We start from the raw sequence: 25,791 nt of genomic DNA, 5'->3' as shown, positions 1-25,791 counted from the left end.
TTCAGCACAATGCTTACAAGCCAGATAACAGTGGTGGTCGGTCTCCTAGGCTACAGGCTGTAAACAAGAAGGTTGAAAATTTTCATATTCCGTTAATTGAAAAATTGCTGGTTTTTAAAAGCGCTATCTGACACTATCTACGACAAGGATGATTACCCTTTTAAGGGAAGGTAATTTTGCTAGTGCTTATGAGAAGTGACTGGGATATCAGAGACTTGCAGTAACTGTTATAGTGACTTGTCTTCAGGGCTGTTGAGTCAGCATAAAATGGATCAACTCCTAAAATATACAATAAATTGGGTACATTATTACAATGCAGGATGTGCTGTAAATGTTTTCATAATTTTGGAAAGTTCTTAAATGTCCTATAAATGTCTGTTCTGTTCCTGATCTGAGGATCTCGGCTTTTCGTTTAAATAAATCTGTGCTGCACTTTATGCACATGCTCAGTAGTGAGGCCGTGCTCTGGAGTCAGGGAAATGTCGGAGTCTGAGGTTAGGCTTACCAACCCCACAGCCCAGCTTGTGTTGGCAGGTTTGGGTCTGCACTAGTAATGGGTACATTTCTGTATATAAGCAGCTACCAGTTTTTCTCCAAAAATAAGAACGGGTGTTGGATTATTTTTCGCTCTGAAAGATTGGTTAAGGCTTATTTTCAGGGGATGTTGTGTTTTTTTTTTTTTTTTTTTTTCTTCCCATGAATACACATTTATTTAACAAAATAAATCCAGGGAACTAGTCTGATTGCCGTATGTGGAGTCGGAAAGGAATTTTTTTTCCCCAATGTGGAGCTTACTCTTTGCCACATGGTTTTTTTTTTTTGCCTTCCTCTGGATCAACATGTTAGGGCATGTTAGGTTAGGCTATGGGTTGAACTAGATGAACTTTAAAGGGAACCTGTCACCCCGAAAATCGCGGGTGAGGTAAGCCCACCGGCATCAGGGGCTTATCTGCAGCATTCTGTAATGCTGTAGATAAACCCCCGATGTTACCTGAAAAAGGAGAAAAAGACGTTAGATTATACTCACCCAGGGGCGGTCCCGCTGCTGGTCAGGTCAGATGGGCGTCTCTGGTCCGATGCGGCGCCTCCCATCTTCATTACAAGACGTCCTCTTCTGATCTTCAGCCACGGCTCCGGCGTACTTTGCTCTGCCCTCTTGAGGGCAGAGGATAATACTGCAGTGCGCAGGCGCCGGAAAGGTCAGAGGCCCGGCGCCTGCGCACTGCAGTACTTTGTCTGCCCTCAAGAGGGCAGAGCAAAGTACGCCTGCGCCGGAGCCGTGGCTGAAGATCAGAAGAGGACGTCTTGTAATGAAGATGGGAGGCGCCGCAGCGGACCGGAGACGCCCATCTGACCTGACCAGCAGCGGGACCGCCCCTGGGTGAGTATAATCTAACGTCTTTTTCTCCTTTTTCAGGTAACATCGGGGGCTTATCTACAGCATTACAGAATGCTGCAGATAAGCCCCTGATGCCGGTGGGCTTACCTCACCCGCGATTTTCGGGGTGACAGGTTCCCTTTAAGTCTTCCTTCAACCTTAATAACTGTTATTATGTAAAATCAACATTTATTTAATTATAATCCTATTGTCACACACACTGCACATACTGGATGTTCCAGCCAATCTCTTCAGTTCCTCTAGACTCCTGCAGTTAAAGGACCTTTGGCATCAGTCACATGACCGTGATGTCATCAAAGGTCCTTAAGCAGTCTTAACCACAGAATAGAAATTCTGGGGGCCCTTAAGAGTCGGGGCATTGTGTCAAATGCCCTCCGCGGGCTTTGGGGGTAAGTTATTAAAAATACACTTTTGTATTCCCATACTAATTTTTGTTTCCCTTTCCTTTAGGTTGCTTTGACAAGTCTCGTGTCAAATATACATCCGAGGGCTTTTTTTTTTATATATATATAAAGTTGATTTGGTGCATCAGAACAAGTGACTTCACAGTTCAAAGACTTTACCAAGAACAAGCACTTGTTTGCGTTGCAATAACAAAGACTCATTTATTGAGCAAGACTTTATCTCTTCATTTGGAAGAGTTCTATAAACTGTTATTACAGTCTCTGGACTGACTTTTGACTTTGAAGCTGCAAAAAACCTTCAAAGGGACAATTTAATAGAAAACAAAATGAGCACCACAAGAACAGAGAACCCTGTTTTAATGGGTCTGTCCAGTCAGAATGGGCAATTGAGGGGCCCAGTGAAGCCTAATCAAGGCCCTGGAAGTGGGGGAATGCAGACACAGCAAATAAGCCAGCTGAAAAACGCCAGCACAATCAATAACGGAAGTCAGCAGCAAGCACAGAGCATGAGTAGCGCTATTAAGTGAGTATCTGTCGGGTACTATGGCTTTCTAAATGTACTGACTAGTAAACCTAAGCATATTTAGCTGTATATCACACTAGTTGTAAAGCTGCATATATGGCGGTCCACTCTTATTTGTGTATAGTCTGACTATGGAGATACAGGTCTCCATAGGAACTGTAGACTTTTCTGAAAGGCCTAGAAATATGTTCATGCTCATTAATTTTCAGTAATTTGCATGAAAATGTTCCAAAATAATGCCTAGACTAGTTAGTGCCTGTGTCACCAGATTTTGCAGTACAAAACTGCATAGAGTGTGTGTATATGTGTGTATATATATATATCTATATCTCTATCCTGTCTGTCTGTCACGGTTGTTCATTCGCTGATTGGTCTCGGCAGCTGCCTGTCATGGCTGCGGCGACCAATCAGCGACGGGCACAGTCCTATTAGTCCCTCCCCTACTCCCCTGCACTCACTGCCCGGCGCCCGCTCCATAATCCCCACCACTCACACAGGGTTAATACCGCTGCTATTAACCCTGTGTGTCCCCAACTATTTACTATTGATGCTGCCTATGCAGCATCAATAGTAAAAATGTCATGTTAAAAATAATTAAAAAAAAAAACCTGCTATACTCACCATCTGCCGCCTTTCCCACTCCTCGCGTCGCTCCCGGGACCGCTCCTTTACAAGCGGTAGCTTCCGGTCCCAGGGCTGGTGTGCGACAAGGACCTGCCGTGACGTCACGGTCATGTGACCGCGACGTCATCACAGGTCCTGCTCATACCAGCCTTGGGACCGGAAGCTGCCGCTTGCAAAGGAGCGGTCCCGGGAGCGACGCAAGGAGCGGGAACGGCGGCGGATGGTGAGTATAGCAGGACTTCAACGGGCCTTCGGAAGGTGAGTATATGTTGTTTTTTTTTTTTTTGTTTTTTTTAAGTCTCTATACTACGTGGCTCTTTGCTGTATACTCCATCGCTGTGCAATATACTATGTGGCTGGGCAATATACCATATGTGAAAAATTATTTGCCTCTTCCTGATTTCCTACTCTTTTACATGTTTGTCACACTTAAATGTTTCAGATCACCAAATAAATTTCAATATTTGACTAAGATAACACAAGTAAACACAAAATGCAGGTTTGAAATGAAGGTCTTTATTAAGGGAAAAGAAATCCAAACCTACAGGGTTCTGTATGAAAAATTGATTGCCCCCTAAACCTAATAACTGGTTTGGGCCATCCTTAGCAGCAACAACTGCAATCACGCATTTGCGATAATTGCCAACGAGTCTTTTACAATGCTCTGGAGGACTTTGGGCCCACTCATCTCTGCAGAATTGTTGGAGGGTTTGAGTATGAACCGTCTTTTTAAAGTCATGCCGCAGCTTCTCAATTAAGGTTAGGACTTTGACTAGGCCACTCCAAAGTTTTAATTTTGTTTTTTTCTGAAGCCATTCAGGGGTGGGCTTGCTGGTGTTTTTTGGATTGTCTTCCTGCATAAAACCAAGTGCGCTTCTGCTTGAGGTCGCGAAACTATGGTCGGACATTCTCCTTCAGGAATTTTTTGGTAGACATCAACAGCAGAATTCATGGTTCTGTTTACCACCGCAAGTCTTCCAGGTCTTGAAGCATAAGAATAGCCCCAGACCATCAGATTACCACCACCATATTTTACTGTTGGTATGAGGTTCCTTTTTTAAAATGCTGTTGCTTCAACGCCAGATGTAATGGGACATACACCTTCCAAAAAAATTCAACCTCTTCCAAAAAGTTAAACCTCTTGTCTCATCAGTCCAGAGTATTCTCCCAAAAGTCTTGGGGATCAAGATGTGTTCTGGCAAAGCTGAAACGAGCCTTTATGTTCTTATTGCTCAGTAGTGGATTTCATCTTTGAACTCTGCCATGCAGGCAATTTTTGCCCAGTCTCTTATGGTGGAGCCATGAACACTGACCTAAACTGGGGCAAGTGAGGCCTACAGTTATTTGGATGTTGGGTCTTTTGTGACCTCTTGGTTGAGTCTTTGCTGCGCTCTTGGGTAGAGATAGGTGAATGCGAACAGTAAAGTTCAGGGTCGGTAACGGTTCGGGCACAGAGTTAACCAGGAAGTAAGTATTACTGTTCAGGTTCAAATAATCCGGGTAAAGTATCACCTTGTTGCGCTGCTGTTTAATAGACGGACAGACGGTATACTTTCAATACTTCAACAGGTTTTTATAGGTAAACGCGTTTTGAGGACCGCGCACGACTTCATCAGGACAAAACCGAATAGCAACTGTCAGATGATTCTTACATGCCGCCTTGTTTTTTTTTTTTTTTTAATAAAAAAAACCCCCACCCAACTGGGCACATGACAATGTCAAAGTTCATCACATACTGAGAGCAGATGTAAAAACCAAAGTAAATGATCAAAAATCCTGAGATAAGTTTATTAAAGGGAACCTGTCACCCCGTTTTTTGAGATTGAGCTATAAATACTGTTAAATAGGGCCTGCGCTGTGCGTTACTATAGTGTATGTAGTGTACCCTGATTCCCCATGTATGCTGAGAAATACATTACCAAAGTCGCCGTTTTCGCCTGTCAATCAGGCTGGTCTGGTCAGGTGGGCGTGTTCACAGCGCTCTTTTCTTCCCCAGCTTTCCGTTGGTGGCGTAGTGGTGTGCGCATGTCCAGAGTTCCGACTTCCCTGCGCCCACGTGAAGACACAGCGCGCGATCTGCGCTGTAATCCCTTGCATCGGTGGGGGCGGCCATCTTCCTGGGGCCGCGCGTGCGCAGATGGAGTGCTCTGCTGCACGGGGCTTCAGGAAAATGGCCGCGGGATGCCGCGCGTGCGCATTAGAGATCGCGGCGGCCATTTTCCCAAAGCCGAGATTGATTGCATCTCGGCTTTGGGAAAATGGCCGCCGCGATCTCTAATGCGCACGCGCGGCATCCCGCGGCCATTTTCCTGAAGCCCCGTGCAGCAGAGCACTCCATCTGCGCACGCGCGGCCCCAGGAAGATGGCCGCCCCCACCGATGCAAGGGATTACAGCGCAGATCGCGCGCTGTGTCTTCACGTGGGCGCAGGGAAGTCGGAACTCTGGACATGCGCACACCACTACGCCACCAACGGAAAGCTGGGGAAGAAAAGAGCGCTGTGAACACGCCCACCTGACCAGACCAGCCTGATTGACAGGCGAAAACGGCGACTTTGGTAATGTATTTCTCAGCATACATGGGGAATCGGGGTACACTAACATACACTATAGTAACGCACAGCGCAGGCCCTATTTAACAGTATTTATAGCTCAATCTCAAAAAACGGGGTGACAGGTTCCCTTTAAACAAAAGCATAGAGCAATATACCTGAAAAAATGGTATCAAATAGGGATCTGAACTCGTGTCAACTTTGTCTCCGGAATTACCAAGTCCAAGGCTTGGTAGTGAACAACTGGAAGGATGTCAAATGCGCATAGTAGGAGACCGGGCACCAAAAAGATTTAAAAAAAAAAAAAAAAGTGTGTGCCTGGAAGTAATGTCCCATAGATGTAAAATGATTACAAACTCTACTTCAACATAATGCAATATGATGACTACCAACAGAAACCTTGAGACAGCTGAATTGGTTGAAAAAGAATTATATGGCGATTCACAATCTGATCATAGGCAGGAGGTTCAACCTGCCATGCATACCTCTTGAGTGCTAGAGAATTGATGTGGACTTTAAAGTGTTAAAAGCTAGTAAAGTTCAGGGTCCGTACTGTTGGGGCACAGACTTCACTAGGAAGTCTGTTACTGTTCAGGTTCGGCACCCCGAACACCGGGTGTTTCTCGCACTTTCATCTGCATGACAGCGCGAGAAACACTGGTGGCTCTGATGGGCCGTAAGATTAATTCCACCAGTGTGAGCCCACAGCTGTGACCAGAGGTAAAAAGTTTACTTCCAGTCACTGGCATTGGTTGTTGGGAATACTATTCCCATCAGCCTGCACCTGCTGTCACTAATAACAGAGAGCAGTTTACAGTTGATCGGAGTATTCATCAGCCGGCACCTGCACTCTAAATAATGAAAATTAAAAACTGAGTTCCCTTTTATTTTTGATAAACAGCCAGGCAAAACTGACAGTTGCAGGCGGCAGTAAGCTTTGGCAAGGCTGGTTATCAAGAATAGAGGGGTTCCCACGCTGGTATTTTTAAATTATTTACTTAAATTTAAAAAAAAAAAGAGCAACAAACTGTACTCTCGGGCTGATAGGGGGACATGGATATTGCCCCCACCCTCCCAATAGTGGGAAGAGACTGTGAAAGCGCCAGAATTGGTGCATCCACTAGATGTGTTTTTTCTTTTGGCGGCTGTTATTTTTAGTCTGGGAGGGTGGGGTGGAAGGCAATATCAATAGCCCCTTACCAACCTGAGAATACCAGCCCCCAGCTGTCTGCTTTAGCTTGGCTGATTGTCAACAATGGGGGGGATATGCATAACACTGTGTTTTGTTTTTTTTTAAATTATATATTTACATTATAAAGGCGTGGGGACCCCTCTATTGTTAACCAACCTTGCTAAAACTGACAGCTGAGGGTTACAGCCTGCAGCTGTTGTTTTTGCCTGGCTGCCTCTCCATAATACAGGGGAACTCACGCTTTTTTTTAATTTATCTAGAGCGCTGGCTGATTAATACCCCCATCGCTGCCACCTCTATTAGCGGCAGCAGGTGTAGGCTGATGGGAGTAGTAGTCCCATCAGCAGGCGCTAGTGACCATAGGTAAACTTTTTTTTTTTTTTTGCCACCAATCATAGCTGTTGGCTCATGCTGGCATTTGGCAGTGTGGGAACAGTGTCTGACTGCCAGTAATGATTTTACCACCGATCAGAGGCAGTGTTTGCCACACTGTCATACACATGACAGCGTGGCAAACACTGGATGTTCGGGGCCCCCAATTCAAGTGAATGGGGTCTGTTTTTTTTTTTCACACCGGGCCCTGTAGGTTTAGATTTCTTTTTCATAAAGACCTTCATTTGAAAACTGCATTTTGTTTACTTGGTATCTTAGTTCAATATTATTTCAGATCTCCAGATCAATTTCATTTGACAGACATGCAAAAGAATAGGAAATCAGGAAGGGGCAAATACTTTCACACAACCATATGTATTTATATTCTTCCTGGCTTACTGAAAATAGACAATGAAAGGAACAAAAACTTCGGCACTCAAATTATATATTTATTGCCAAATATTCATATGAAAAAGGCAAATCATATATTCACACCCAGGTATTAACAGATGCACTTCTGCTGCAACGTTTCGGCAACAAGATGTCTTTTTCAAGACAAATCTGTGTGGAAAACGGGTCTCTGGTTATGGAAATTCCAGGCACCAGCAGCTCGCCATCGCACGAAAGTTCCCGCACTACGCAGGTATGCCTGTGGATTAAATACCATAACCAGAGACCCTTTTTCCACACAGATTTGTCTTGAAAAAGACATCTTGTTGCCGAAACGTTGCCGCAGAAGTGTATCTGTTTTATACCTGTTATTTTTTCCCCTTTTTTATATGGTGGTGGTTTGCCTCATTTTTCATATGAATATTTGGCAATAAATTTATCATTTGAGTGCCGAAGTTTTTTGTATCTTTACTTTTTGGAATTTTCTTCAGCGCACCCGAATCCACTAACAGTGAGCCCTCCTTATATTCCATATGTTTTACTGAAAATAGACGTCTGGTTAAATTAGATATAAAATTCTGTCCTATATGTATAAAAAAAACATATGTAATTTTTTTTTTTGTCCAAATATCTGTATAATCTTAACATTAAATGGTTTGTCCAGGATTGCATTTTGTTTGTGCATAGGGTGGCCTTTATGGAGCGGGCTTGTGGATCTGCAGCATCCTTGGAGATGACGCTCAGATTTTATTTAACCATTTTAAATACTGCTCTCAATTACTGACATGGCCATTTAAATGCCACTATCGCTGTTTTTTGTGGTCTCCAGCTCCCATCAGCCTCCCATGACATTGACACAGCAGCTGGGGAGCTTGATTAAGATCTCATGGCTGCCATTTTAGTCTTCCTATGAAGCCGAACCTGTGCATGGGCTTTGAAGAGGCTAATTTAACTATATACTGCAATACAATCAAATGATCGCAGGTTCAAGTCCCTAACGGGACAATCGTCTAATTTTTTTATTTTGTAAGTTTTTAAAAATCGGAAATTTCAGATTGCCACCTTTTATCTAGAAATAAAAAGCATATTTTGGTCTGTAAAAAGTGCAGTGTCATCAAATTTCTTAATTCTTACAGAAGTAAATGTTTCAATCTCTGCACCTTTATATAAAAAAAAAAAAAAAAAAAAAAAAAAAAGCATTAAAAGCAGTCAAAACATTTTGTACCAAAAATTTTATCTGTACAATCAGCTTGCCCACAAAACAAGTCTTAAGACAGTGACTGAAAAATAAGTTACCGATGTCAGAAAAGATACTGACCCGGGAAGTAATTTTCTACTCCATTTGGAAATGTTTTCCCCATCGTCCAATACATTGGATGGGAAATGAGCTCCTTGACCATAAACAAGTGTCTCCCTGCCATGCTGACAAAAAAATAAGTCATGGCTCTTAAACAATTTTTCACTTTTGCACTTTCATTTTTTTTTTTTTTCTTCCTCCAAACATGAAAAAAATAACAGGTAGGAAAACTTTGAAAATCATTTAGAATGACTGTATAATCCTTTTGTAAAAAAAAAAATGTATACTATGTGATCTCCTCTTGGAAATATTCGTGCATATTGCTTAAGTCTGAAATTTGGGGCTCTATCCACTTAAAATGTCAGTGAACATAAAAAAACACACAAAAAAAAACACTAAATGCATTTGTTTTTCCTTGTAGACCTGGTGATGACTGGAAGAAGACATTAAAACTCCCACCAAAAGATCTTCGAATAAAGACTTCAGTAAGATTTTTTTTCCCCCCTCCTCTAAAGATTTTATCATGTAGTTGGATTGTTCATGTTTGTTTTTCTAGGTTTGTATTGTAATATAGGATGTGTTCCCGTTACTTGCACAAGTAACCTACATAAATAACAAGTGTACAGTTGTCCACCAAATTGCTGTTAATCCATTTTGTTTGTGGACACTCAATTTTATTGTTTTTCTTTCTCCTTCAACCCCTTCACTACCTTTGACTTTGTGGGCTCGCATTCGGAGCCCACAACTTTCCATGCACATGGTGGCTGTTAACCCCTTCATGACCTTGGGATTTTCCGTTTTTCAGTGTTTGTTTTTCACTCCCCTCCTTCCCAGAGCCATAACTTTTTTATTTTTCTGTCAATATGGCCATGTGAGGGCTTATTTTTTGCGGGACGAGTTGTACTTTTGAACGACATCATTGGTTTTACCATGACGTGCACTAGAAAATGGGGAGAAAAATTCCAAGTGTGGTGAAATTGCAAAAAAAGTGCAGTCCCATGCGTGTTTTGTTTGGCTTTTTTTTCTAGGTTCACTAAATGCTAAAACTGACCTGCCATTATGATTCTCCAGGTCATTACGAGTTCATAGACATGTCTAGGTTATTTTTTATTTAAGTGGTGAAAAAAAATTCCAAAATTTGCTTTAAAAAAAAAAAAAAAAAAATACGCCATTTTCCGATACCCATAGCGTCTCTATTTTTTGTGATCTGGGGTCTGGTGAGGGCTTATTTTTTGCGTGCAGATACATTCTTTTGATCGCTGGTATTGCATTTTAATGCAATGTCGTAGCGACGAAAAAAGGGTAATTTTGGCGTTTCGAATTTTCTCTAGCTACGCATTTTGGCGATCAGGTTAATCCTTTTTTTTTTTTTTTATTGATGGGACGATTCTGAACGCCGCAATACCAAATATATATATACCGTATTTTCTGGTGTATAAGACAACCCCCAACTTTTCCATGTAAAATATGGAATTTGGGATATACCCGCCTTATAAGACGGGGGTCATCTTATACGCCCAGTCATCTTATACGGCGTATGCTTCCCAGGGTCTGTAGGAGAGGAGACTCTCCTTCAGGCCCTGGGATCCATATTCATGTAAAAAATAAAGAATAAAAAATATGGATATACTCACCCCTCCGCCGGACCCTGGCTCTCAGCGCTGCTATCGTCTTCCTCCGTTCCTAAGAATGCAGTGAGTGATGGACCTTCGATGACGTCGCGGTCAGGTGACCGGTCACCTGACCGCGACGTCATCGAAGGTCCTTCACTCACTGACGTCATCGAAGGTCCTTCACTCACTGCATTCTTAGGAATGGAGGCAGACGCTTGCAGCGCTGAGAGCCAGGGTCTGGCAGAGGGGTGAGTATATCCATATTTTTTATTTTTATTCTTTATTTTTTACATAAATATGGATCCCATGGCCTGAAGGAGAGCTCCTTCAGACCCTGGGAACATCCAGGATCGCTCCCTGCACACGCTGTACCCGGCGTATAAGACGACCCCCGACCTTTGGGACAATTTTTAGAGGTTAAAAAGTCGTCTTGTACGCTGGAAAATACGGTATTTGATTTTAGAGGCTAGAAGCTGGCATTGCCTGATCGGCTCTGCTACATAGCAGTGATCATCAGATCGCTCCTAAGTATTATTATTATTATTATTATTATTATTTATTATTATAGCGCCATTTATTCCATGGCGCTTTACATGTGAGGAGGGGTATACATAATAAAACAAGTACAATAATCTTGAAAAATACAAGTCACAACTGGTACAGGAGGAGAGAGGACCCTGCCCGCGAGGGCTCACAATCTACAAGCTTAACTACAGGCTTGCTATGAGCACCGACCACAGGGTGACGCTCACAGCAAACCGGCATCAGTAAACATAGAGGTCTCAAGGACCTCTATGGTTACTATGCAGATGCATCGCTGACCCCCGATCATGTGATGGGGGGTCGGCGATGCACGCATTTCCAGCCATGCAGCCGGAAGTGGTAGTTAAATGCCGCTGTCAGCTCGCCACAATTGCGTGCACATGTCAGCTGTTCAAAACAGCTGATATGTCACGGCTTTGATGTGGGCTCAGCAACGGAGCCCGCATCAAAGCGCAGTATCTGACCTCGGACGTAATATCCCGTCCGAGGTCAGAAAGGGGTTAAAACCTATATCATAGACAATCGGATGATCGCAGATTGAAATCTCTTAAGGAGACTATTGAAGTAAATAAATATGGAAATGATTTAACCCCTTAGTGACAGAGCCAATTTGGTACTTAATGACCGAGCCAATTTTTGCAATTCTGACCACTGTCACTTTATTAGGTTATAAGTCTGGAACGCTTTAACGGATCCCGCTGATTCTGAGATTGTTTTTTCGTGACATATTGTACTTCATGTTAGTGGTAACATTTCTTCGATATTACTTGCGATTATTTATGAAAAAAACGGAAATATGGCGAAAATTTTTAAAATTTTGCAATTTTCAAACTTTATATTTTTATGCCCTTAAATCAGAGAGATATGTCATGAAAAATAGTTAATAAATAACATTTCCCACATGTCTACTTTACATCAGCACAATTTTGGAAACAAATTTTTTTTTTGTTAGGGAGTTATAAGGGTTAAAAGTTGACCAGCAATTTCTCATTTTTACAACACCATTTTTTTTTAGGGACCACATCACATTTGAAGTCATTTTGAGGGGTCTATATGATAGAAAATAATGAAGTGTGACACCATTCTAAAAACTACACCTTTCAAGGTTCTCAAAACCACATTCAAGAAGTTTATTAACCCTTTACGTGCTTCACAGGAACTGAAACAATGTGGAAGGAAAAAATGAACATTTAACTTTTTTTTGCAAACATCTTAATTCAGAACCATTTTTTTTATTTTCACAAGTGTAAAAACAGAAATGTAACCATAAATTTTGTTATGCAATTTCTCCTGAATACGCCAATACCCCATATGTGGGGGTAAACCACTGTTAGGGCGCACTGCAGAACTTAGAAGTGAAGGAGCGCCGTTTGACTTTTTCAATGCAGAATTGGCTGGAATTGAGATCGGACGCCATGTCACGTTTAGAGAGCCCCTGATGTGCCTAAACAGTGGAAACCCCCCACAAGTGACACCATTTTGGAAACTAGACCCCTTAAGGAACTTATCTAGATGTGTGGTGAGCACTTTGAACCCCCATGTGCTTCACAGAAGTTTATAATGTAGAGCCGTGAAAAAAAAATCGCATTGTTTCTACAAAAATTATCTTTTTGCCCACAAATTTTTATTTTCACAAGGGTAACAGGAGAAATTGGACTGCAATAGTTGTTGTCCAATTTATCCCGAGTACGCTGATGCGCCATATGTGGGGGTAAACCACTGTTTGGGCGCACGGCAGAGCTCGGAAGGGAAGGAGCGCCTTTTTGGAATGCAGACTTTGATAGAATGGTCTGTGGGCATTATGTTGCGATTGCAGAGCCCCTGATGTACCTAAACTGTAGTAACCCCCCACAAGTGACCCCGTTTTGGAAACTAGACCCCCCAAGGAACTTGTATAGATGTGTGGTGAGAACTTTGAATGCCCAAGTGCTTCACAGAAGTTTATAATGCAGAGTCATAAAAAAATATATTTATATTTTTCCACAAAAAGGATTTTGTAGCCCCCAAGTTTTTATTTTCACAAGGGTAACAAGAGAAATTGGACCCCAGAAGTTGTTGTCCAATTTATCCCGAGTACGCTGATGCCCCATATGTGGGGGTAACCCACTGTTTGGGAGCACCATTTGACTTTTTGAGCGCAAAATTGGCTATCGTGTTTGGAGACCCCCTGATGTACCTAAACAGTGGAAACCCCCCAATTCTAGCTCCAACCCTAACCCCAACACACCCCTAACCCTAATCCCAACCTGATCCATAATCCTAATCACTAACCCTAACCATAATCACAACCCTTACCCCAAAACAACCCTAATGTTAACCATAACCCTAATCAAAACTCTAAATCCAACACACCCCTAATGCTAATCTCAACCCTAACCTCAAACCTAACCCTAATCCCAATACACCCCTAATCACAACCCTAACCTTAACCCTAATCCCAAACCTAACCCTAATCCCAAGCGTAACCCTAATGCCAACCCTAACCCTAATACCAACCCTAATCCAAACCCTAACCCTAATCCAAACTCTAACCCTAACTTTAGCCCCAACCGTAGCCCTAACTTTAGCCCCAACCCTAACCCTAGCCCTAAGGCTACTTTCACACTTGCGTTGTTTGGCATCCGTCGCAATCCGTCGTTTTGGACAAGAAACGTATCCTGCAAATGTGCCCGCAGGATGCGTTTTTTGCCCATAGACTTGTATTGCCGACGGATCGTGACGGATGGCCACACGTCGCGTCCGTCGTGCACTGGATCAGTGTTTTGGCGGACCGTCGGCACACAAAAAACGTTCAATGTAACGTTTTTTGTACGTCGCATCCGCCATTTCTGACCGCGCATGCGTGGCCTTAACTCCGCCCCCTCCTCCCCAGGACATAGATTGGGCAGCGGATGCGTTGAAAAGCTACATCCGCTGCCCACGTTGTGCACAATTTTCACAACGTGCGTCGGTATGTCGGGCCGATGCATTGCGACGGCCCCGTACTGACGTAAGTATGAAAGAAGCCTAACCCTAAATTTAGCGCCAACCCCAACTCTAAATTTAGCCCCAACCCTAACCCTAAATTTAGCCCTAATCCTAGCCCTACCCCTAACCCTAGCCCTAACCCTAGCCCCAACTGCTCTTCTCCTGCCGGGCCGACAGATGGAGACAGATGGCGGGCGCACTGCGCATGCGCCCGCCATTTTCTTTTGCCCAGAAGATGCCGGCGGCCAGGAGGAGCAGCAGGAGGACCCAGGGACACCGGTAAGTATGGTAGGGTCCCCGAATCCCCCTATTTCTCTGTCCTCTGATGTGCGATCACATCAGAGGACAGAGAATTACACCTTGACTTTTTTTTTTTTTTTGCGGTCGCCGGTAAACAGTTAATTACCGGCGATCGCAAAACAGGGGTCGGTAAAACCGACCCCAATCATGCTCTTTGGGGTCTCGGCTACCCCCGGCAGCCGAGACCCCAAAGATTCTCGCGGGGCCGGCCGGCGGGCGCACTGCGCATGCGCCCGCCATTTTGAAGATGGCGGCGCCAACCGGGAGCCACGAGGAGCACCGGGGGAGACAGGTAAGTATTGGGGGGCTACCTGGGACCCCTTTTCTCTGTCCTCCGATGTGCGGAGGACAGAGAAATTAAAGAGATCGCGTTTTTTTTTGTTTTTTTTTTGTGATCGCCGGTAAACGGTTAATTACCGGCGATCGCAAATGCGGGGTGGGTTAAAAACCCCCCGAATCATGTTCTCTGGGGTCTCGGCTACCCCCGGCAGCCGAGACCCCAGAAAAAATCCGACTCTGGGGGGCGCTATTTACTTTTTCCACAGCGCCGTTAATTAACGGCGCTGTGGTTTAAGTACCCTTAGCTGCCGCCGTTAAAAGGCGTATCAGCGGTCGCTAAGGGGTTAAAAAACACAAGTTCAAATCACACCCCGCCCCATGAAAAATAAAACAATAGAAATACACTAAGTTTCTGAACCAAATGTATATCAAAATATAAAGTAAGTTAATGTGATCGTTAAACGGGTAACAAAAAGAAAATCTGAACTCCAGAATTCCGTTATTTATTTTTTTTCTTCAGGCCGCCGCAATATTAGACAATCAAAGAATCGCATCTACCCCAAATGGTACATATAAAGTCAGTTCAAGGTGCATAAAATAAGCAATCGCCCAGCCCCAGAACTTGAGAAATGAAAATGCTATGGGTATCGGAAAATGCAAACAAAAACAAATTTTTTTTTCCCATCACCTAAAAAAAATGTTTTATATCTTCGTACTTGCATGGATCTGGAGAATCCTACTACTTACTGCTAGGTCAGTTTTACCATATAGTGAACATGGTAATTAAAGGGAATCAGTCACCTAATTTTGGCCTTATAAGCTGCGGCCACCGGCATCAGGGGCTTATGTACAGCATTCTGTAATGCTGTAGATAAGCCCCCGATGTATCCTGAAAGATGAGAAAAACAAGTTAGATTATGCTCACCCAGGGGCGGTCCGGGTCCAGCGCCTCCCATCTTCATATGTCGTCCTCTTCCTTGCTGCTGTCACGGCTCCGGCGCAGGTGCACTGATTTGCCCTATTAAGGGCAGAGCAAAGTACTGAAGTGCACAGGCGTCGGGAAAGGTCAGAGAGGTCTGGTACCTGCGCACTGCAGGACTTTACGCTGCCCTCAACAGAGCAAATCAGTGCACCGGAGCCGCTGCATGAAGCAAAGAGGATGACATCGTATGAAGATGGGAGGCACTGGACCCGGACCGCACCTGGGTAAGTATAATCTAACTTGTTTTTCTTTTCTTTCAGGTTACATCGGGGGCTTATCTACAGCTTTACAGAATTCTATAGATAAGCCCCTGATGACAGTGGCCACAGCTTGTAGGGCCAAAATTAAATGACTGATTCCCTTTAAAAATAAATTTGCAATTTCACTGCGCTAAAATTTTTTCTTACCAGTTTTTCCTGAACACTATGGTAAAATCAGTGATGTCCTTCAAAAGTACAGCTCGTTCCACAAAAAAAACAAGCCCTCATATGGCTATGGGGACGGAGAATTAAAGGGAAACTGTCAGCCCGAAAATCGCGGGTGAGGTAAGCCCACCGGCATCAGGGGCTTATCTACAGCATTCTGTAATGCTGTAGATAAGCCCCCGATGTTACCTGAAAGGGGAGAAAAAGACGTTAGATTATACTCACCCAGGGGCGGTCCCGCTGCTGGTCCGGTCGGATGGGTGTCTCTGGCCCGCTGCGGCGCCTCCTATCTACGTCCTCTTCTGATCTTCAGCCACGGCTCCGGCGCAGGCGTACTTTATGTGCCCTGTTCATGGCAGAACAAAGTACTGCAGTGCGCAGGCGCCGGAAAGGTCAGAGAGGCCCTGTGCACTGTAGTACTATCCTCTGCCCTCAAAAGGGCAGACGAAGTACGCCTGCGCCGGAGCCGTGGCTGAAGATCAGAAGAGGACGTCTTGGAATGAATATGGGAGGCGCCGCAGCGGACCAGAGACACCCATCCGACCGGACCAGCAGCGGGACTGCCCCTGGGTGAGTATAATCTAACGTCTTTTTCTCCCCTTTCAAGTAACATCGGGGGCTTATCTACAGCATTACAGAATGCTGTAGATAAGCCCCTGATGCCGGTGGGCTTACCTCACCCGCGATTTTCGGGGTGACAGGTTCCCTTTAAGTTATAACTCTTGCAATATGGGGAAGAGAAAAAACAGATAATCGCCGGGTAGTGAAGGGATTAACAAAAGCGTAAAACCTGAAGGTGAAATGGTTTTGAATAATTTCCTCTCTGTGATCGGACTTTCATGTTGTTTCCAGGATGTCACCTCCACAAAAGGCAATGAGTTTGAAGATTACTGCTTAAAACGAGAGCTGCTCATGGGGATTTTTGAAATGGGATGGGAGAAGCCGTCCCCAATTCAGGTTTGTAAAATGGAGGCAAACCAGGCTTAACAAAATGCCAAAAACAAACGTCTTCATCAAATGACTTTAATTTTTTTTTTAAACAGGAGGAAAGCATTCCCATTGCATTGTCTGGTAGGGATATCTTGGCTAGAGCAAAAAATGGAACTGGCAAGAGTGGAGCCTACCTCATTCCCTTACTTGAACGGCTAGACTTAAAGAAGGACTGCATACAAGGTTAGGACTGTCCCCTTTCAGAAAACACTTTTCCTGATATGTGCAGTACGTGGTGTAAATACAAACTATGCCTTACTTGTCTTCCCAGGTTCAGAGTCTCCGTGGTGCCTCGTTCTCCATTGTTTAGCTGCGGTGGTGAGCGCACACCAACATCACTTCAGCCAATTCCTGAGTTCAGCGGCTTGTGCCATCTACATACACGTGCAGAGCCGGTGATTTCAGTGATGCTGATGCGACATCACCGCTGCAGACTGGGGCAGCATCAGAGGCTCTGCGCCGAACCCTAGAAGGATAAGTAAAGCAAAGTTGTGTGTGGCTGTTTTTTTTTTTTTTTTCAATGAATTCTATGTATCAGTTAAGGCTTTCTACATGGGGACAGCCCCTTTAATTGACTTCTAAACCGGATTTGTCAGCAAAATGAAATGTTTATGAATATTTTAGTAGTTTTCACTTTTTTCCTTTTTTTCTTCCTGGTTTCCACAGCAATGGTTATTGTACCCACTCGAGAGCTTGCACTTCAGGTCAGTCAGATCTGCATCCAAGTCAGCAAGCACATGGGAGGGGTTAAAGTTATGGCAACAACCGGAGGCACCAATTTACGAGATGATATAATGAGGCTGGATGATACAGGTAAAATCTATGACTATCAAATAATGAATTTTTAAGACTTCTTAACCCTGCTGTTCTGTTCGGTCTGGGGAGACCTATTTTGAACTTTGGTATTTTTTGGGGTGTTCAAGATGCGGTTCTGAAACTTGTGGTTGATTGACTTAATGAGGATGGGTCGGTCGGCCACGGGTTTCAGAGCCGCATCTTGAATATTTTAAAGAATATTGAAGTTCAAAGTCGGTCATTTTTGACCAACAGAACAGCAGGGTTAAAGGGAACCTGTCACCCCGTTTTTTCAGATTGAGATAAAAATACTGTTAAATAGGGCCTGCGCTGTGCGTTACAATAGTGTATGTAGTGTACCCTGATTCCCCACCTATGCTGCGAAATACATTACCAAAGTCGCCGTTTTCGCCTGTCAGTCAGGCTGGTTTGGTCAGGTGGGCGTGGTGACATCGCTCTTTTCTTCCCCAGCTTTCCGTTGGTAGCGTAGTGGTGTGCGCATGTCCAATTTCCGAATTCCCTGCGCGCACGTGAAGAAACAGCGCGCGATCTGCGCTGTTATCCTTGTCATCGGTGGGGGCGGCCATCTTCCTAGGGCCGCGCGTGCACAGATGGAGTGCTCTGCTGCACGGGGCTTCAGGAAAATGGCCGCGGGATGCTGCGCGTGCGCAGAAGAGATCGCGGCGGCCATTTTCCCAAAGCCGAGATGCAAACTCTGCTTTGGGGAAATGGCCGCCGCGATCTCCTCTGCGCACGCGCGGCATCCCGCGGCCATTTTCCTGAAGCCCCGTGCAGCAGAGCACTCCATCTGCGCACGCGCGGCCTCAGGAAGATGGCCGCCCCCACCAATGACAGGGATAACAGCGCAGATCGCGCGCTGTTTCTTCACGTGCGCGCAGGGATTTCGGAACTTGGACATGCGCACACCACTACGCCACCAACGGAAAGCTGGGGAAGAAAAGAGCGATGTCACCACGCCCACCTGACCAGATCAGCCTGATTGACAGGCGAAAACGGCGACTTTGGTAATGTATTTCTCAGCATAGGTGGGGAATCGGGGTACACTACATACACTATAGTAACGCACAGCGCAGGCCCTATTTAACAGTATTTTTATCTCAATCTGAAAAAACGGGGTGACAGGTTCCCTTTAAATGGCTGCATGTTTTTGTGATGCTGCCAGCAAACATGGTTGAGAAGTAACAACCACCAAGAGACATTGCATTATAGCCACTAATGGGTTAAGCGACTGACATTGGGCAGCAAGTGCCCAGTTTATTGTTGTGCTATAACCAAGGACAGTGGCGGGTGTAGGGATCTAACACTTGGACTAATATCTGATGACTCAAGAACTGGGTTAGAGTATTTCCAAAATGATGGGTCTTGTGGGGGATGATCAGTATGGGGAGGGATGGTCAGCATGTGTGGCTACTGCTTATCAAAAATGATCCAAGGACTATCTAGTGGGTTAGGCTAAATTGTGGAAGCCACGTGTTAGCTATGTGGCATTATGAGGGGGCCCTAGACAGCTGGTGTGAAGACAAATGTTAGAAAAGCCCTAACCTTAAGTTTTAATGGTTCTGGTGTAACTTGGGCTTTTCTTTTGCTATGGGCAAAATAAGGAGCACAGGGCTGCACTTTATTGTTTTGGATTAGACTTGGACATTGAATAAAACCGTAGTGAAATGAAACTGGGATTACCTTGGACCTTTAGGAGCCCTCACAGGTTAGATATCTATCCCTCTGTTGTGTGGAAGGTGCATGACGCGGTTATCTGTCACTCCTACAGAAATGAAGGGCACAGTTGTCAAGCATGTACCCTTAAACGCTGTAAATCTGTTATAATCTTCATAGTTTGCTCTAACTTTCACTTTTGATTTTACCCTCAGTTCATGTGGTGATCGCTACTCCAGGCAGGATTCTGGATCTTATCAAAAAAGGTGTAGCTAAAGTGGACCACATTCAGATGATAGTTCTGGATGAGGTAATTTCTGTTGCCATTTTCAATTTTGTCTACAGCCAATCATGGTAGAAATATGATTATCGTCTTCCGTTCATTAAGCCTTCATCTTTCTTTATTGCTTCCATTCACAAATATTTAGGAAGCAGAACTTAGAGGGGTTGTCTCAATATGAATCTTCAGGAGACCACCACTCCTGGCTTCTCTGCTTTTCTAGGGTGGTGTGATCCTGAAGTACCGTATATACTCGAGTATAAGCTGACCCGAGTATAAGCCGACCCCCCCCTAATTTTGCCACAAAAAACTGGGAAAACTTATTGACTCGAGTATAAGCCTAGGGTGGAAATGCAGCATTTACCGGTGAACTTCAAAAATAAAAATCATTATTTCCCCATAGCTGTGCCATATAGTGCTCTGCACCGTTCATATTGCCCCATAGATGCTGCACAGATGCCCCATACAGTGCTCTGCACCGTTCATATTGCCCCATAGATGCTGCACAAATGCCCCATATATTGCTCTGCACCGTTCATATTGCCCCATAGATGCTGCACAGATGCCCCATATAGTGCTCTGCACCGTTCATATTGCCCCATAGATGCTGCACAGATGCCCCATATAGTGCTGTGTGCCGTTCATATTGCCCCATAGATGCTGCACAGATGCCCCACAGTGCTCTGCACCGTTCATATTGCCCCATAGATGCTGCACAGATGCCCCATATAGTGCTCTGCACCGTTCATATTGCCCCATAGATGCTGCACAGATGCCCCATACAGTGCTGTGTGCCGTTCATATTGCCCCATAGATGCTGCACATAAATCTGTGCCATGGCCGCTGCTGCTGCAATAAAAAAAAAAAAACACATACTCACCTCTCTTGATTGCAGCTCCCAGCGTCCGGTCCCGGCGCCTCCATCTTCCCGGCGTCTCTGCTCTGACTGATCAGGCAGAGGGCGCCGCGCACACTATATGCGTCATCGCGCCCTCTGACCTGAACAGTCAGAGCGCAGACGCCGGGAAGATGGAGCGACGCCCGGCGGCTGGAACGTGGACAGGTAAATATGCCATACTTACCTAGTCCCAGCGATCCTGGCGCTCCCCGCCTTCCTCCCTGTCTTCTGTGCTGCAGCCTCTTCCTGTCAGCGGTCACCGGCACCGATGATTAGAGAAATGAATAGGCGGCTCCACCCCTATGGGAGGTGGAGCCGCCTATTCATTTCTGTAATGAGCGGTCCCACGTGACCGCTGAAGAGGGGAAGAAGCTGCAGCACAGAAGCCCGTGGGACGGCAGGGACAGCGTGAGGATCGCTGGGACTAGGTGAGTATACCTCAGCGCCCTCTCCCCCTCACCCGCCGACCCCACCGCTACCGTGACTCGAGTATAAGCCGAGAGGGGCACTTTCAGCCCAAAAATTTGGGCTGAAAATCTCGGCTTATACTCGAGTATATACGGTAATTATTCAGACCAGCGGCATGGTTGTACCACATTGCTCCCCTGTGCTCTTTCTCAGGCTGGTAATGGGAGCAGCTTTGCCTCTGCTGCAAAAGGGTGGAGGTGGATCTGGCTGGATCCGCTGCTGTGGCACTTTCAGGCTTTAATGCAATGTGACAACTCGGGCAATGCGCTACTTGCCTAGGTAACTCTGACTTCGGGGTGACCTGCAACCTAGATGACAAGTTGTACATTATAAAATTAAAAATCATTTCAATTCGGTTGATGCAAATAAATCAATGGTCACAAAAATGGAAGAGTTATTTCGGGCACTAATCACTGTATTCAGTGTGTTACACAATCTACTCCTCACAAATCTCCTGGTAGTTTCTCTTCAGGGTGGTGCAGATGCATAGTATGAATTAAATGGAACATCAGAGATGAAAGGAATAGCAGCACTCACCCGATCCTTGTTCAACTCTCGTGCATTTATTCCATTTTTATGGACCCGTAGAAGCGCCAGGAAGGCGTGAAAAGCCCGTAGTCCGTCAAGTCTTCTATTTCACAAACTGCCTTGACACCTGCACCTCCTCATGTAATATGCTGTTTCTGTAATGGAATAAATGCACGAGTTGAACAAGGATCAGGTGAGTGCTGCTATTCTTTTTCATCTTTGATGTTTCAAATCAATGGTCTTCTCATATGTGTGGGCATATAGATCAGTTGTGCTAGGCTAGACAATATAAGGGGGTCTATGTGCTGGGATAGGATCAGAACCACATACAATGGGGAAAATAAGTGTTTGATACACTGTGGATTTTGCAAGTTTTCCCACCTGCAAAGAATGGAGAGGTCTGTTAAAAAAATAAAATAAATAATTATGGTAGGTACAGTTGAACTGAGATGAATTTTAAAAAAATCTCCAGGAGATGGCATTATATCCTTTTTACATAACTTGCATTTTATTGCATGTAATAAGTATTTGATACAATAGAAAAACTGAACTTAATATTTGGTACTAAAACCTTTGAAATTAGAGGTCAGATGTTTCCTGTAGTTCTTGACCAAGTTTGCACACACTGCAGCAGGGATTTTGGCCCACTCCTCCTTACAGATCTTTTCAGGTTTCGGTGCTGTCGCTGGGCAACATTTTCAGCTCCCTCCAAATATTTTCTCTTGGGTTCACGTCTGGAGACTTGCTAGGGCCACTCCAGGACCTTGAAATGCCTCTTTCGTAGCCACTCCTCTTTTGGGTCATTGTCATGCCGAAGACCCAGCCACGACCCATCTTCAATGCTTTAACTGGGAAAAGGAGGTTGCTGGTCTAAATCTCATGATGCATGACCCCATCCACCATCCCTTCAATACAGTGACGTCGTCCTGTCCCCTTTGCAGAAAAGCACCCCCCAAAGTATGATGTTTCCCCACCATGCATCACTGTGTGGATGGTGTTCTAGGGGTCGTACTCGACCATCTTCCTCCAAACACGGCTAGTGGTGTTTATCCCAACCAGTTCTATTTTGGGTTTATCTGACCGCATGATTTTCACCCATACCTCCTCTGGATCATCCAGATGGTCATTGGTGAACTTCAAACAAACCTGGACATGTGATGGCTTGAGTAGTGTGTGTTACTAACGGTAATGTTTGAGACTGTGGTCCCAGGTGTAGTTCTTGGCTGATTCCTGACCTTTTTCAGTAGCATCCTTGCCCCACAAGGTGAGATCTTGCATGGTGCCCAAGACGGAGGAAAGTTGAGTCCTCTTATGTTTCTACCATTTTCTAATTGTGCCAAATGTTGGTGCCTTCGCACCAAGCTGCTGGCCTATTGTCATGTAGCCCATCCAAGCCTTGTGCAGATCTACAATTATGTTCCTGGTGTCCTTGGACAGCTCTTTGGTCGTGGCCATGGTGGATAGGTTGGAGTGTGAATGTGTGTGGACAGGTGTGTTTTATACAGGTAACAAGATCAAACGGGTGCAATTAATCCAGGTAATGAGTGCCGAGTAGGTAGGTACCATGGTTCTGCTGTACTCCTTCCCAGCACATGACCAGTAGCCAGAGGTGGCCTAGTATGGCTGCGGACTTCCGTAAGACCTAGAGGGAAGTTTTAGTTGTTCTTAGGTTATGCTTCATCACTCAGATCATGCTGGACATATTTATAAATGTAATGTTATGGATTACTAATGTGATCTAGAGCTAGTGTATGCTCCATGGGGTCAGGAGATGCTCCTGTTACCCTGCGTGCCACCTTGTTGGTTGAGAAGTCTGTGTACCCATTTTGTCTACATCGTAAAAATCTTTTATTCATTTCTTTTTTTTTTTTTTTTTTTTTACCATGTAGTGTATAACAATGGTGTTACACATGTGCTGCTTTTCTGTTCTTTAAACCTAGTTTATGGTTTTTCCTTTTTATAGGCGGATAAACTGCTTTCTCAAGATTTTGTGCAGATAATGGAAGATATAATTATGACGCTACCTAAAAACAGGCAGATTCTTCTTTATTCAGCCACCTTTCCCCTCAGTGTACAGAAATTTATGGTAGGTTTTGTTCATCTTTACAGGAAAAAAATGTAATTTCTTGGCGGTGCTGCTATTATGTAAGCCCACCTGGTTACAGACAATCTCTATATTTAATATATACAGCTTGTCTGTCATGTTCAGCTGCATTTTGACTTTGGCGTTTTTTCATTACAGTCCTCTCATTTGCAAAAACCCTATGAAATTAACCTGATGGAGGAGCTTACACTGAAGGGGGTAACGCAGTACTACGCCTATGTGACAGAAAGGCAAAAGGTTCACTGCCTGAATACACTTTTTTCAAGAGTAAGTATCGATGTGCTGCGTCTGCCTTTGTGGTTCCTTTCTTGTCCTAAGATTCATGTAAGTTTTCAGAATGTTCTGTAGGTGTGAAATGTGCTTACTTGTAACATAATGGAAAGTATCTGCATGTTGTAGCCTCTTTTGTTTCCTGTTTGATAGGCTTTAGTACAGTACAGAGCATGCAGAACTGCTGTGTAAGGATTTGTGCAATGTGGTCACACCACACTTCTATCTGACTAGTGAAAGTTCTGCTTTTATGGCAAAACAAAAGTTTCTGCTTTACTTGTGATATAATGGGTGTGAAGGATGACTGCCAGGAGCGGTTAGCTTGGGCTGTCTGATAGGACTTGTTTTGGAAGTTACAATGAAGCTGCTTATCTTGGTGTCATATAACTGCTTGATCGACTTGCCGAGAATAGTAGCACTGACATCGCAGGAAATATTTTATTTAGGGCACTGTGGTGGTTAAGCAGGGGATATACACTATACGGTCAACCCATGGGTGAAGCTTCGGTTTCCCTGCAAGATGACTTGCCTTTAAACAGAGTTCAATTAACCCATCTTGTGTCGGCTTCGGTTTTCTGCTTGGTGTACATACATTCTGAATGATGGCATGGACACCCATAGGGTATATAACCCATAACTTTGGGTATCCTGCTCAGGTGGTTATTTCACCCCCTCACCTTCCCAAGTCGTATATTTACTTCTGTCAGGTGTGGATGTGCAGCACAGGCTCAGGAGCTGAGCCTGCTCTATCCCAGGTAGGTGTTGTACAGCCGGCATCTGCTTCTTCACGTTTGTGAACAGTTTAAACAATTGAGACTCCAATGTTACAGGTTTTCGGTCATCATACCTTCCCCTGGAAGGCATGGATAGGGTAAATGGAGCCATGCAACAAACTGCTGGCACCTTGTACAGTGTGGACCCTGGAACAGCCAGTGTGACCGGGCATGTTGTGTGGTGGACACCAGGGCTGTGGGGGTCGAGTCTGTATATTCGATTCCTGAAATATATAATTGGGTACAGTAGTATAATGCAGGATGTGATGTAAATGTTTTCATAAGAATTTGGGAAAGTTCTGAAATGTTCTATAAATGTCTGTTCTGTTCTTGGTGTTAGGGTCTGGGCTGTTAGTTGAGATGAATCTGTCCTGCACTTTATGTTCAGGCTCAGTAGTGACCATTGGGGTCAGTCAGGAAAATGTCGGAGTCCGAGGTTTGGATTACCGACTTCACAGCCCTGATGGACCTAAAGGACACTGCACCTTTACCGGATAGTCATCATAGCCATGTAGTAACATTGCCAGGGAGCCATGACAAGGGCCGGCTTTATCCACTGAAAGCAAATTATTAAAGTCCTCATTTAATAAAGGAGGTTTTATTGGAAAATTGTTTAAATGTACAATTGTACAATGAAGCCAAATGCTTCCCTAAATCTGTGTCCCACATAAGTGATCTTGATGAGAACAGAAACAAGGAAGGTATGCGGTCTGTAAGGAGCGCTGAGACACAGTGGATGGGGACACCACCTGATGGAGACGGCGTCTTGCCGTTGAAACGTGTTGTCGAATTTATTCCTCAATAAAGGTTTGCACCTTTTTAATTTTATCCTCACCCAATTTCTCTAGTAGCCTTCCACGACAGCCACCAGGAGGTTGTCTCCATTCCCTAATGGGGGACAGGAAGCACAAGAGGTTAAAAACCCCTCCCACCTCCCATTAACCAGTGTCTTTCCTGTCCCCCATGGGGCATGGAGAGGTTCCTGGTGCGCTGCTGCGGCGGCTCTAGCAGAGTACCTGAATCAGATCTTTCGCCGGGCACTTATGGTCGGGTCCCCCGCGGCTTCCTCCTGCTTTGTGTCTCCCATCTCCTCCGGATTCTGGGACCGCGTTCCCGGTCCTCCTGCGTCCTCTCGCGGGGACAAAGCTGGC

At 44.7% G+C, this 25,791-nt stretch overlaps 1 protein-coding gene across 1 annotated transcript in view; it reads left to right on the top strand.

Moving 5' to 3' along the window:
- Positions 1 to 25,791, top strand: part of DDX6 (DEAD-box helicase 6) — a 59,574-nt gene that overhangs the window by 16,598 nt on the left and 17,185 nt on the right. Inside the window, exons 2-9 of the mRNA XM_069741592.1 lie at positions 1,850 to 2,326; positions 9,173 to 9,236; positions 16,713 to 16,817; positions 16,904 to 17,033; positions 17,517 to 17,663; positions 19,535 to 19,629; positions 23,457 to 23,579; positions 23,736 to 23,864. Coding sequence (XP_069597693.1) covers positions 2,130 to 2,326; positions 9,173 to 9,236; positions 16,713 to 16,817; positions 16,904 to 17,033; positions 17,517 to 17,663; positions 19,535 to 19,629; positions 23,457 to 23,579; positions 23,736 to 23,864 — 990 coding nt within the window. The 5' untranslated portion in view covers positions 1,850 to 2,129. The remainder of the gene's footprint in view (positions 1 to 1,849; positions 2,327 to 9,172; positions 9,237 to 16,712; positions 16,818 to 16,903; positions 17,034 to 17,516; positions 17,664 to 19,534; positions 19,630 to 23,456; positions 23,580 to 23,735; positions 23,865 to 25,791) is intronic.

Source organism: Ranitomeya imitator, chromosome 10 (genome assembly GCF_032444005.1).
Source record: "Ranitomeya imitator isolate aRanImi1 chromosome 10, aRanImi1.pri, whole genome shotgun sequence".
NCBI classification, from domain to species: domain Eukaryota; kingdom Metazoa; phylum Chordata; class Amphibia; order Anura; family Dendrobatidae; genus Ranitomeya; species Ranitomeya imitator.
The sequence above is the reverse complement of the archived record's forward strand: the minus strand, read 5'-3'. Positions and strand labels throughout refer to the sequence as shown.